Source organism: Acartia tonsa, chromosome 6 (genome assembly GCF_053477335.1).
Source record: "Acartia tonsa isolate MP-2025a chromosome 6, ASM5347733v1, whole genome shotgun sequence".
NCBI lineage: Eukaryota > Metazoa > Arthropoda > Copepoda > Calanoida > Acartiidae > Acartia > Acartia tonsa.
In genome coordinates this window covers 31018700-31033455 of record NC_137265.1, presented here as the reverse complement: position 1 = coordinate 31033455, position 14756 = coordinate 31018700, and the positions used below count along the sequence as shown (strand labels likewise).

The 14756-nt window shown below is 30.8% G+C and overlaps 1 protein-coding gene across 3 annotated transcripts in view; it reads left to right on the top strand.

The window, feature by feature from the left end:
- The window catches only part of LOC145322364 (uncharacterized), a 225466-nt gene that overhangs the window by 141054 nt on the left and 69656 nt on the right, over positions 1 to 14756 (top strand). For all 3 annotated transcript variants that reach the window (XM_080164348.1, XM_080164349.1, XM_080164347.1), the window contains 6 exons: positions 8801 to 8881; positions 9225 to 9819; positions 10164 to 10258; positions 10660 to 10828; positions 11158 to 11235; positions 11513 to 11582. In XM_080164348.1, the coding sequence (XP_080020474.1) occupies positions 8801 to 8881; positions 9225 to 9819; positions 10164 to 10258; positions 10660 to 10828; positions 11158 to 11235; positions 11513 to 11582 (1088 nt within the window). The remainder of the gene's footprint in view (positions 1 to 8800; positions 8882 to 9224; positions 9820 to 10163; positions 10259 to 10659; positions 10829 to 11157; positions 11236 to 11512; positions 11583 to 14756) is intronic.

Genomic DNA, 14756 nt, shown 5'->3' with positions numbered 1-14756 from the left:
TAGTAGCACTATACTTATCAAATTTGGTATTAATTATAACGTCTTTATTATTGATGGATATTAAAATTAATTGATTTAAATTTAAAAAGAACAAATAATGCAGTCTCTTTTGGCTACGATACTGTTTCTTGGTGTCCTTTTTTCAGTTTTTAATTTTTTTTAGTGTTATTGAAGTAACACTCGCAAGGTCTAGGTCACAAAAAGTGAAAATGATATTTTATTTTATTTATTATGGGCTTTATTCATTTCAATTCCTTTTGTTATACAGAACCCTTTAATCATTTGAGTGTGACTTCATTTACGCAAATTATTATATCCGCATAGCGAATTATCCAATTTTATAAAGAGTATTTTTTTCTGTACGATTTTGACAACTTTACAATTGTACTCTCCACTCTAGGGAAGGCCCAAATCAGTTCTTAGATGGATTAGATGTTTATTAGATTTTAGTATTTGGATGGTTTTAGGCTATGTTTCTCATTCTCATCCCCTATTAAAACAAAGCCTGTTATGCTAGAGGCGCAGCTTTAGTAATATTTTTTAAAGTAGTAAGGTTTTTTGTCTAAAGCGTAAGATTTCTTTTATTACTGAGCTGATTAAGTTGCCATTTAAGTCATTTTTCTACCTCCTTTATTCTTCGTATACAATATACATTGATCCTAGATCCTTTTGGCGAAGCCGCTAATGTTTGCAAAAAGATACTATAGCGAATAGATTGTTTAAAAGCGATAGAGGGACAGTTTGTGCAATTCTGATTATTTCATAATATGAAACATGTGCGAAAGTGATTACACACTATTCATAATAAGACAAGGTTTGGCATCAAACCCTAAGTTAAAAACCTTTGAAAAAGTTTAACATGTGTTTGATTTCTAATAGATGAATTTAAATATGTTTTATTTTTGAAACTATTACTGGTTAGGCCAATGGCTGAATTTTAATTTTTCCCCAAGTTTAAAATTATTACATTAGTTATAATTGTGTAGAGTAATATTAATACTTTATGTTTTATTGGCGGCATGTCGATATCATGTCATTTATAAACACTTTTTGTAAATACCAAATAGCTGCTGTTTTAATATAAAGAGTATTTTAAATACTTTAGAATCATAAGCCTGGCAATGTAAAATAAGTTTATCTTTCCCTTAATTCTTAAAGGTTAACTCTGCTTTGTGTTATTGGTAATTATAGGAGGGAAAATAAAGAGATGTAGGTTGATTAAATCTCTATATTGTCCTATCCCCTCCTGACAAAAATACAAATAACTTAGAATAAAATAAAATTTGTGGTGTGTATTCACTTTCGCATTTTATCACATTTGTGTTTCCTAATTGCAGAAAAGCCCAATCTCAAATAAATAAAGGGGTGTATAATTATAGAAAAGGGGGGACGAGGTTGTTTTTAAGTTGTAATACTATGGAGGGGGTTAGGGGACATGTAAATTGCTCGATAACCTGAAGTTTTATAATCACGTTATCATATTGGATGGCTCATAAAATTTGGGTACTTTTATTTTATAGTGACATTTTTTTCAAACTAGTAGTGTCCAAACTTTTCAACCACTAATTTCAATCTAAGAAATATGTAATTTAGTGGAATAGGTATAAATATATTGTCCAATGTCTTATCCCTTAAGATCCCTGAATAATATGCGTTTTAAATTTTGTAATGCTGTAATGTACATGATTGCGGAATTTATTGCACACAGAATTTTTGTAGGTGTAATTTAATTGGATTCCTTGCGCATTTAAAATTTAAACGAGCACTGCACAATTGCATTTTAACAAGGACAATTTTGGCAAAAGGAGCGCAGCAATAACAGTTCTTATAAAAAAAAGTAATAGGATGTCTCTCAGCCTGTAGCTTAATATCTAGCCAACCGCTTGACCGATGTGGTTCCTCTATTCATTTAAGCTTCTTATAGGTCTTGAGACTATTTCAATTTTATTTGGAAGGGGGAGGGGGGTTATTCCATCCTGTTAACAAGTATCCCTAAAGGCCTAAATGAGCGGGTATGTTGAGGTTTATATGGAAGCTTGATTTTGTCTCAAATGGTTCTTACTATATTAGAAATACATCCCTTGAAAGAGAAAGAAATCCTCATCTTAGAAACGTAGAGATAAATTATAGTTATAGAGTAGCTCCACTATCAAAAGGTAGGCTGTGGGTGTTCAAATAGATTCTTTGTGCATACATTTTATTTTAAATTAATACATTTCCCTAAAACTTGGCCGTCAAAGTCATCAAAAGTTACAGTTTTTATATTTTCGTAAATATGTCAGCCTTGACCACTTTTCTCTATTTGATAGTCGTCATAAAATATAGAATTAAAACCTATATCGAGCATTTAATCTGTTTGGAAAAAGCGATTTTTGTCTTATGTTATCTACTAATAATTCATATATTTTAAGCATCAGACTTAGTTTGTTAATATTTTTATTTACCTTTAATATTTTAAGAATCAGACTGCGAGTATATATATTTTAGGCCGAGTGTTGCCTTTCTTTTTGTTGTTTTTACAGGGTTATTAATTGAGGTTTTAAACATTTTTTCTTGCAACATACTAAAAATATACCAATTAAGCCCTAAATACACTTAGCAGCAGTAACGTGCACAGGGATTCTGACAAGCACACTCGACAATTTAAGATTTTTCTTATTAAACACAATGGTAACCTTTATATGAATAAGTTTGAAACCCATTGTATGATTCATCCATAAAAAGTAATGGTCCAGAAATTCATAAACATATATAGTTATATACAAACAGACAGACATACATACAGGCATAGACAGACAGATAGACACTATTTATTTATGGTAACAATGGGCATCAATAAGTTTCAGTAGCGCAGTTATTCTGTCATTTGTTAAAAAATTACGTAAAATGACTGATTACTTTTTTGTTAATTAATTATGAATATGAAAATTGTCGTATATACAATGTAATGATTTATTGACAAAGCAATGAAAAAAATTTGAAAATCTAGTCTTTACTATTATGGTCTAGTTGGCTTTGTTTTATAATTAAACTTTCTCTAAAAACTCAATATTTCATCTATAAATTGCTTTGTAATTCCGTTTTTCATTGAATTTTATTGTTATCTCATTAATTTATTAATGTTACTTATGGACTTCTTAAACAGTAGGCCCTGTTAATTTTGGAGTAGCTTTGCTCTCATAAGGCCTTTATAGAAGTATGGATTAATTTATAAGACACCTCCCTTATTTGAATATCTATAAAATTCGGGGAGGGAGAGTACCATGACAATTAGATAAATCGACAATCCTTTCTTTTCAAATTATAATAACCTACAAAGGCGGATTAAAGGCAGCAAAAGATTAATTTAGCGTCTAATGTCTTATCCCGGATTCCCTGGCAAATGCTACTGAGCTATTCAGAATCACAATGGATATAGTATACGTGGATATATTGACAATTAAATATGGATCTTATTTATTGGTCATTTCATTTATCCAGTAAGAGGAGAGGGGAAAGGGCAAAGGAGGTGGATGTGGGGTATCGTTATCTTAACCAGCTGTGAGTAACACTTTACTAGAGTACATGCAAATCTGGTGCAACATCCAAGTAATTATATATCGATTGGAATCACATATGCTAATATTGAACCAGGGAAAGGACCTTGGCTAATAAATTAATATTCACCAATGAGTAACCAAACCTTCTTGAATGTATTTTCAAGAATTTATTGGGAGAAAGATTTATTTACAATACATTGTATCATCCCTGTATCCCGCGCATATTAAAAGCTCCAAGACAAATTCAAGATCAGTTTTGTTAAAGCATAAACAATCATACCCTTTTTGATACTATACTATACGATAAATGAGAATTGATAGACTATAAATTTATTGTATAACAGCGGTTGCCCCCCTAGGATCTAGGGGCTCTAAATTCGATGGGATTTGGAAGGTTAGAAAAATAGCCTAAAACTTATAACCAGACTTATTTTTAAAAAATTGCGTAAAACCATCCCAAGACCTATAAGAAGCTTCATTGTAAAAAAAGAACCATATCGGTTCAGCGGTTAGCTAGATCCTTCGCAATAGACAAAAAAGCTTACTCCTTTATATACTAGGAGAATGTTAGATGATTATATACTGGCACAGTTATGGAATCTCAACTACAAAGATTTTTTTATCCAATCTTGACAAGTGAGGTATTTTTGGAAAGAGGAATATACATAGAAAACACCTATGTAAATTAGAAAATCCGCAGAAATCATATTTGCAAGTTATTTGCAAAAATCTGCGATGTTAATTTGCAAAATTAATTTCATGCCTTAAATGACTTATTTAGAAAAAAATCTTTTTATGAAATGTGTTTATCTATAAGTTTAGAACATACTTAGAGCAAAAAAAATTCTTTAGTGTTACTTTTTTCACCTTATATATGAAAAAAGCAGTTTCTCACAATTTATGATAAAAAAAAGGTATAGGAACAAAAAATATGTTTTTTCTTGATGTAAACACAATAATTGGCATAAAATCTATCATCCTAAATGTAAAAATCAGATATAGACTTCTTTTTAGAGCAATTATAGTGCAAAAAGTAACCAAGACATTTTTGCAAAGTATGAAAATCTAAAGAAAATAGTTCTTTTTGATTTTGGTATACATATCAGATAAATGTATATAAAATTAGTGATCAAAAACTATAAAACAAGTTATAACTTTTTTCAATCCTATCATTGATTAAAATGCACTTTTAGGTTTACTCATTACCAAAGTTGCACATAAAAACTCTTTTTATTAAGTTATTAAACAAAATAAATTCAAATCAACAATTAGATGTTTTTTAAAATCCAGTAGACCATTTTGTATTTTTTTTTTTGCATTTATTTTGTTTAATTACTACATAAAAAGAGTTTTTATCCACTACTTCGGTAATTCTTAAACCTAAAAGTGCAATTTAATCAATGACAGTGTTGAAAAAACTTGTAACATTTTTTATAGTTTTTGATAACTAATTTTATATACATTTATCTGATATGTATATCAAAAGCAAAAAGAACTATTTTCTTTAGATTTTCATACTTTGCAAAAATGTCTTGGTTACTTTTTGCACTATATTGACTCTAAAAAAGGATTCTATATCTGATTTTTACATTTAGGTTGATAGATTTTATGCCAATTATTGTGTTTACATCAAGAAAAACATATTTTTTGTTCCTATACCTTTTTTTATCATAAAATGTGAGAAACTGCTTTTTTCATATATAAGGTGAAAAAAGTAATACTGAAGAAATTTTTTTTGCCTTAATTATGTTCTAAACTTATAGATAAACACATTTCATAAAAAGATTTTTTCTAAATCTGTCATTTAAGGCATGAAATAAATTTTGCAAATTAACATTGCAGATTTTTGCAAATAACTTGCAAATATGATTTCTGCGGATTTTCTAATTTACATATGCGTTTTCTATGTATATTCCTCTTTCCAAAAATACCTCACTTGTCAAGATTGGATAAAAAAATCTTTGTGGTCGAGATTTCATAACTGTGCTGGGTTGTCCAAGCAAAATTTTGAAGTCACATAATTCTCATTGTAATATGGTAAAATAATTCAAAATTCTGTTGATAACTTGTTATTGCTGCGCTATTAAAATTAATTTTTTGTCTTTTTAATTTATTTCAATTATTTAAAAGGTTTTTAAGGAAATACATATCATATATAACTGGTTTTTAGTTATCAGAAAGATCAAATATCTTTAAAGATCAAATCTACATACAAATTTGTAACTTGGTATTTTTAAGGGCGTAAGATTGTCCTTTTTTCATTTCAAACTTAAGTTTTTATAGGACATATATATTCATAAGCAGAGCAGCCTTTGAAAACATAAAAGTTTATTTATTGCAAGGGATCATAAGGGTTATGGCAATTGACGATAGGATGATGTACAACCGCAATGATTAAACAAAATTACACCTTTTGTATTTTAAAATTATTGAGTAAAAATTTTTGATGCTTAGTTATTCTAAAATATTTTTAGCAGTTAAAGTCAATTTAGAACGGCGGATAAACCCCTATTAAATATTAGTTTTGCTACTAAAAATCAATGTTTGAATGAAAAGAACATGAAATAAACGATCCCATTTGAAACTGTAGTTTTTCTAAAACGGCTGTATCATAAAGACGTCTGTATGTTTGTTCTTTTGTTCTCTTATTGCAAAATATGTATGCTTTTATTTCTCACTTGAGCAAATATGCACTACAATTGTGTATATATGTAATTCAGTATTGTCGATAATATGTCAGCAATTTTACCTTTATATAATGCAAACTATTGAAATGATCAAATAGTCGACAAAAACCATTAAAACTTTAGGTCGACAGTAAGTGCTCACTTTTAACAAGTCAACATAAATTTTGCGTTAAAATGTTATTATTAGAAATGCGTTATTTGTTTGTTTAAAGAGCATATCGATAATTGTCAGTTTTAATCACTTTTATTAGATTCCATATAAATCAGTCGTCACATATCAACCCAACTGTATGTTAATGAGGTGTCTGTACGTTCAATGATTATGAATAAATCCATGAAAGCTTCGCTAAACTTGAGCAAAACTCGTTCTTGGTTTGTTATTCAGTTTTCCAGACAATATCTTTGATCTTAAGGTTGTTAAATGTGTAGTTCTTAGTCTTACCACCTTTAATCAGGGAAACGGGGAGAGGAAAATGGCCGATAAATTGATGTACATCTCCAATGATGCTACACAAAATTACCTCTTCTGTAGATTTCAATTAGTAGTTAAAACAGTTGGTCACCAAAGTCCCCAAAGTTGTTAATCCTTCGAATTAGATAACGTTTTTATTGAACTTTAGGGAAAAATTGTTGTTATAAACCATGGAAAAGGAAATAAGAGTACTAAATTCACAATTTGCCCAGCAAAATTAATTTTAGAATTGTCCTTTTACTTCAACCATTTAGTATTTTTAAAAGTTTAATTCAAAAATAAATTTAGGGACGTATAATCCCTTTCCCTAAATAATACCAAACATTATGTAACAGTTAGACCCATAAAAATCAACTTCAAATGGAATTAAAGTAATCTTTAGACATACTAATAATTTCATATTTGAAACTATTATTTGTGAATGTACTCTATAACTATGGTATGTCCGTATGAATTGGGGGGTGGGGGGGTGGTAAGTGTAAACAATTTTTTAATCCCCAAATTTAAACCTCGAGAAGTTACATTGGAGGCAGGGGGTTGGGGGGTAATTTCATAACAACCCTCAATTTTCATAGGGTTTAGGGGGCAGGGGCTAAAAATAGAAATGATAGGGGAACAAGGATGACAACATCCATAAGTAGCGAAGCTTAAAAAATAAAATCATGGATGGTAATATGTACAAGTAGATTTGAAGTGTATTTATTAATTGATTTATTGGAGAAAACAAACACGAAACCCTGTTTTATTTGTATAATGATGACGGTCAAAGTAAATTACATAAAAGATGCTCATAACAATGGGAAAAATTACTTTGATAATGATATCCCAAAAAAGTTTTAAAACTGGACCAAAAACACCAAAGATATGGGGGAAAATGTAAAAAAATATAAAAATAGCCAAAAACCTACAAAAAAGAAGTCTGACCGTCATGGTTGTTTTCTTTAAACAACAAGAAATTTAATTTTGATATGTATAACTGAAAAAAATTTGGAAATCGTACCATAAACACCAAAGATATGGAGAAAAATGTGAAAAAATACAAAAATAGCCTAAAACCTGCTGAAAGGCAGTCTGACCGTCATAGTTGTTTTCTTAAAAGGACAGGAAATTTAATTTTGATATCTATAACTAAAAAAATTTTGAAAATCGGACCATAAACACCAAAGATATGGAGAAAAATGTGAAAAATACAAAAATAGCCTAAAACCTGCTTAAAGGTAGTCTGACCGTCATAGATGTTTTCTTTAAACGACTGGAAATTTAATTTAGATAGATAAAACTGAAAAATTTTTGAAAATCGCACCATAAACACTGAAGATATGGAGAAAAATGAGAAAAATACAAAAATAGCATAAAACCCGCTAAAAAGCGGTCCTACTGCCATCGATGTTTTATACTTAATTGAGCTCCTTAATGATGGGAATGTTGTCAAAAAATTTCAGCTTTCTATCTTTTATAGGAGCTGAGTAAATCCCATTTCCCCCATAGCGTTACGGACTGACGGACGGACGGACGGACGGACGGACAAAGTGAATTATAGAGTAGCTTCGCTACTAAAAATGGGTAAAACTAAAATCCTATGTATTTTTACAATTTTAGGGATAGATTGAACGTCCTTTCGAATATAAATTGGACGCAAACTAATGTTTCTCCATAAGAACTGTCCCTCTCTTGTAAATGGATAGTTGCCCTTGTTGTACTTAACACCATGGCCCTGACATTAAAGGCAGGGAATGGAAAATGAAAGAAAAAATAATCTGTCCTTAAAATCATGTTTGACTATAGCAGAGTCTTATGGACATGAGATAAGGTTTCGCGTTAAGATAATTATGCTTGATTGTTATAGTCCTCTCCCTCCTGATATCTGCATCCATAACTAATTCAATTCATAGTTTATTGTATTGTTTTCCTTTTCAAGAGTTCAACTTAATTTTAAAGTAGCTGGATGTTTGTCTGTCCATCCATTGTTCTAGGATCTGTTTTTAATCTTGAGGTTGCTTTTGATTAGATGACCTTTGTCTATCAATCCTAAAAATATATGCTAGTTAGCATTTTCTCTTTCTACGTTTTCATGAGACTAATCTTGTTTCTTATTATTTCAGGTGACACGGTCTCCGTCGCTGTTGTCAGAGCAGAGCTCCTCACTCTCAGAGTCACCGAGGCACGTCAGCTTCAACCAGGACAGTTAGATACACAAATAGATTATAGTTTACAGTTATAGAATAGTCGATAGGCTAACTACAATACAATTTTTATGCATTTTCCGCAAATAAAAAAATAGTTATTAATGTAGGAGATTTTAGAAGTTTATTAATGATATATATTTTTCAAGAACTCAACTAAGTATTAATTAATATTACTCGTGGTATCAAGAATTTTAAAGAAAATAAATCTTTTTAGTTCTATGCTATATTTTGAAGTTTGGAGTAAGAGAATTATTTTGAAAATTTTATTATTGCTTCAATTTATATATTATAAATACTATCTCAATACACTGGAATCAATTTGGGTATCATACTTCAGGACGTTAGCATAAAGCGCATCCCTAAGAAAGCTGTTCGCAACACCCGCTCCAACCCCATATCAATAGCAAGCACTACATCGTCCAGTTCGGCTGCCAACAGCTCGAGCAACGACGACGATTTCAGCGGCAAGTGCCAGGACTTTATCAACCTTCCGCCGCCCTCCGATGCAACGGAAGTTGCCGCCGAGGCGGAGGGAATACTCAAACAGTTGGAGGATATCGAGTGTTCTGTCTCCGATAACCCGCATCAAAATAGCATAACTAGAAACAGTAGAAAACGGGTAAAATCGCCGACACCCGCCACCGGTGGTGGTACAACTGCCACATCTAACTTCACCAAAACCTCCCGACTTTTTGCCTCTAACCCCAATCTAAACCGAGTGAAATCGCCGACGCTTTTCGGTGGTAGTAATAATAACGGCAGTGGTTCCAAGTACAGTACTTTGGAACGGATACCGTTTCTCGGCGGACGGCTGAGTAAAAGTTCTAGTGATTTGTTGGCGGGATTAGGCAAAAAGAAGGCGGATAGGTTGATACCTGGTGAACAAGGGGTTTCATTGGCACCCGCAGGGAACAACAACCTTTCTGCATCTACAGGTATGATATAGTTGTTCTATTGTTTTGAAACCATCATAGTTTTGCTGTGTCAAATTCATAAAACTACGATATAAATTAATTTTGTAACTCTTTAAATGAAGTTATGAATTCTAGAACGACTAGGAATAATGTTCTAAGCGAAGCATCTATATAACTACGTTTCAGAAGTATGTATTATCAAATATAAAACATCTAAGCTTTAAATCATATTAATCTTACTGAGCCAATTATGCTTTGAGCAAATTAGCCTCCTACAAATCAAGCCTCATAATATTATCCCTTTCTTATTCACAATTTTAACACGTTTCACCTTCCTAGATTATTAATGATTCTTGACTATTTAGGGATACTATCAGCAGCTGTAGCCGGAGGGATGAGAGTTGAGGGAAGCAGTGAGCAAGAAGACGGTCAGGTCGATAACAGACTATACGGTCTACAGGTACGTACGGATATCCTAGATTTTAACGCAAGAAGATACGCAAATGAATTAACAGACATACAAAAAACATATAAAAACACTAATAGGACACACATAAAGACAGAAAGATATCCATACTTGCTGACACAAAGAAAGAAAGACAAAAAAGAAAGCAGATAGAAATAAAGACAGAAAGGCATACAGAAAATATGACATACTAACTGTTATAAAGACAAACAAAAAGAGACAAAGAAAAGATGACCAACATAAAGACAGACAGGAATGCAGACATCTTGTAATGCTTATTTACTATGTAGTAAGAAAGGTGAGGATGATATCATTTAATCTTAACTCCATTCTCTCCCCTCCCTTCCAATAATAATGAGTTAACAAAGGCAGATATTCAATCCTTGTTATTTTAGGCATTAAATAAGCTGGACAATGCTGTGAACGGCAAAGTGTCCAACCTGTACAAGGACAGCAGTGGGTCTACAGATTATTCACCGCCCCCAAAGAAAAACAACTACACCCCGCCGAAGCCGCCCCGCAAGGCGACAAGCACCTCGCCCCCGCCTAGCTACAATAGAAAAGGTATGGATTACAATAGATTTTGTTTGATTTGATCAAAAAAGAAATATGATAATTATGTCTATTATTTGTGTTATATCACCAAGATTTAATGTCACTTGTCATTTGTGATCTTTTATGTTTGCTACAATTTTTTATAAATCTCGTAAAAGATGCATACAAACAAAACCTAGCTAAAGAGAAGCTGCTTTATCCAAAATTTTTAGAATAGGGCTCAGAAAATTAGAGTTTTTTCTCTCTAAAATTACTCCTTCCTATTCACACTATGTTAGGTTAGATTAGGCTTTGAGAATTTCCCTGCGGGGTTATTTATAGTAATCTATTTTGTGTAGGTTACTCCTCCCTAGACGAGCTAGAGATTGGAAGTAAACCTATCCCAGAAAAAATGGAATACTCACCCCCTTATCCAGGTAAACAGATAGATGAATATATGCATAGATAGATGTTATAGTGTTAATATGTCTTCATATAGTATCCTGTATTTTAGAAATTTGGAAACAAATAATAACTACATATAATTTTGTTAAGACTTAAAAATTTATATTCTGCTTATTAAGTTCTGACAATCTTCCAGTGTAAATGTTCATTTGTCCTTCCGAATAGTTTTTGAGCTTTGCTTTTATAGATATTGTCACCCTTGTTGGATTTAAAACCAGTTCATGGCTGTAAGAATATTTTTCTGTTAAGGATCCTACACAAGTGCTAACCCAAATCTACAACATCTGAGGTCTTCCCCATCAAGATTTTCGCCATCCAGGTATAATTAATTAAAATTTAGGCATCTGCTGATATGTCAATTCAATAATATTTTGATATGCCAGTCTGTGGATGCAAATCAGGCGTTGATTTTAATGCCATATAGTCGATATAAGTAATGCATATAATTTAGTTTGAAAAAAGTTAACAAAGCACATTTTCATTAAATTAAATCCATGAATTCAAAATATTTTGACACCGTGATAGAAACCTATAACAACCATGAAGTGCATTAAAAAATGACATTACGACTGCAGTCTTAAGTTGATATAATAACAGCATACTGTGCTAATGGAAATTAATGCTCATATCCCCAGCTTGAAATATCAGCTTGAATTAAGGTTACAGGGACATGACAATTGCAAATATCTACAAGCTAAATTTAGAAAGATTGGAAAATTATAGTTTAATTAATCTACAACCTTCCTCCCCAAAATATTAAGTAGCTACTTAAGGTAGTATTTAAACACAAGAAATTGAAAAGATTAATTTATCATTCTTTGTCCTATACATATATCCCTGATTTATATTATAATATCATTGCTAATTACAACCGTATTCAAGCACGATGCCCTCCTTTCAGTAGAGGCGTTATAAGTACTGCAAAAAATAATGCAAAAATCCTATATTTTTATAGTTTCATGGTTTTTATATTTGTCAATTTACTACTAAACCTACTATTGAAATATCCATTTTATTAAAGCTTTACATAGTTTAAGGCTTATTTCTATGTAAATTTAACTCATGGGATGGTTTCAAGCTATTTTTGTCCCCGAAATACCGAAATATGTCAGTCATGACCACTTTATCAGTTAACCTATTGTCGATATAAACAAATAAAATGATATATGCAAATTTTTGTGTCGAAACAAACTCATTTTAGCCCTGAACGAACTTATGCTTATAGAAGCAATCAAATAAACTTTGAATAAAATAATTGCAAGTCATTTTTTATTGCAATCAATGGTTGAATATGGGGGAACAGTATTCAGAAGCAGCTATATTGTATTTCAATTTAACATCAGATTTTTTACTACCCAAAGTTTTATAACATATTCTCTAATTTAATGACTTAATGACTTTTCAACCAATAATTTTCTTTAATTTTAAAAGAGGTATGTATACACCACTTTTCTGCACCTATCTGATACAGTAAATGTTTTGAATCATAAGAATTGGAGAAAAATCTAGTTTATTGTTAATTGTTAAGCAGCTTATTGTGCCTATAATAAAATCAAATGAAGTCAATCTGGCCTATCATTGATCAATCAAAATCTTTACTGCCTGTGCCTATAATTGGTCATTTGTATTTTATGACGTCATTTTTATAGGCACTGTAAGTCGCTTCTTAATTGCCCTTTCCCTTCTTATATACTAACTCTTCCTGTTTTTATTTTTGTTTTTTTAATCCATTCATAATTAATTAACCCAATCAAATGAATGAAAGGAAAGTCTGTTTAAGAATTTTTCTAAACTATTTTTTGCTAATTAGTTTATATTTCTTAGTTTAACTTTTTGTTTTATAATCACGTTCTCTCATTCGTTGAATTAAAAATGTTTTATTAGATATTTTTGTCCAAAGTTTGCCACCGAAACAAACAGAAAAAGACATGAAAACGTACTGTCCTTGCATGTCTTAAGGAAGAGTTTTAATCAGCTAATAATGAATTACATGAGATTGCACAATTCTATGACTAATGGTCAATTATAGTCTTTCTGGTGGATTCTTACCTAGTATTTATGTGGTCTTTATTTGGAAGGGGGGAAGAATCCGAAAATATTCTAGAATTGCCCCTTCTGTAGATTAAGATTATTGGTTAAAAAGTTTAGACATTAGTTTAGAATAAACTAATCAAAATTCAAAGAAAGTGCCCAAAGTTCTTGAGCCAACGAATAAGATTCAAGTTGGTTTTAAACTTTGGGTGTTTCCTCCCTTATTGACTAAAAATGTACTAGGTACTATAAAAAGCTTCACTAAAATAAAAAAAAACCTAGTTATCTTATTAGCAGGATCCTAAAGGACAAACATGAAAATTATATTTAAAAAAGGAAATATTGATATTAAATAAGGCTTATAAACCCCGAACAAACATATTATGCAAATCTGAATTTTCAAAATAGCAGCTTTATTATTGATTTAGGATGATTTTACAATAAATATGAAATGTAGATGCCTCTTTTGGTTACAAAATTCCACTGTTATTTTTTAATTATTCAGCACCAATAAAGCACAAGATCTCAAAAACAGCATTTGGGGGAAATACTGGTGAACAAACATATTATGCAAATCCAAAACAAAGCAAAAAAAAGGTTTTTTGGCACTTTTCTCCTCTTTTAAAGATTGATTATGATAAAATAATATTTTTTAAAGGGATTTATGCATTAATTATTATGAAATATAGTATAAGGTAGAAATTAATGATTTTTCTAAATAAGAAATGTTTGAAAAAAAATAAATTCGATCCCTATCACTTTAGAGGACAGCTGCTGACCCCCACTCTTATGGATGAACCTAAATACATTAAATTCATTTTAAAATCTTGATTTTGAGGATGATAACCTTTCAGATGCTCCTGTTGGTGGTGATGGTGAGCCAAATGTTATCTAAGTACATGCCCATTACAACAACTTGTCTATTAACCTATGTACCATTTTTTTGTAGTCATAGCAGCCTCCAATGGAGCCTTCCAACAAGATTATAACCATATTCTAAAAACTACAGTATTCACCTTATGAATTGAAGTAAATAAAATGGCAATTCTTTTCTTTTTTAATAATGCTTTGCTGGAGGATGCTATAACTACAAAAATTGGATCATAGTTTAATATATAAGTTGTCAGCATGGACATGCACTTTGATAACATTTGGCTCACCATCACCACCAATAGGGGCATCTTAAAGGTATTCATCCTCAAAATCAAGATTTTAAAATAGATTTTTTCAACAAACAAAAAACATTTTTGTATAATTTTCAGGGTAATTTTTATCTTTAACATGTATTTAGGTTCATCCATAAGACTGGGGGTCAGCAGCTGTCATCTAAAGTGATAGGGATTGAATTTATTTTTTTCAAAAATTTCTTATTTAGAAAAATCATTAATTTCTACCTTATACTATATTTCATAATAATTAATGCATAAATCCCTTTAAAATATATTATTTTATCATAATCAAT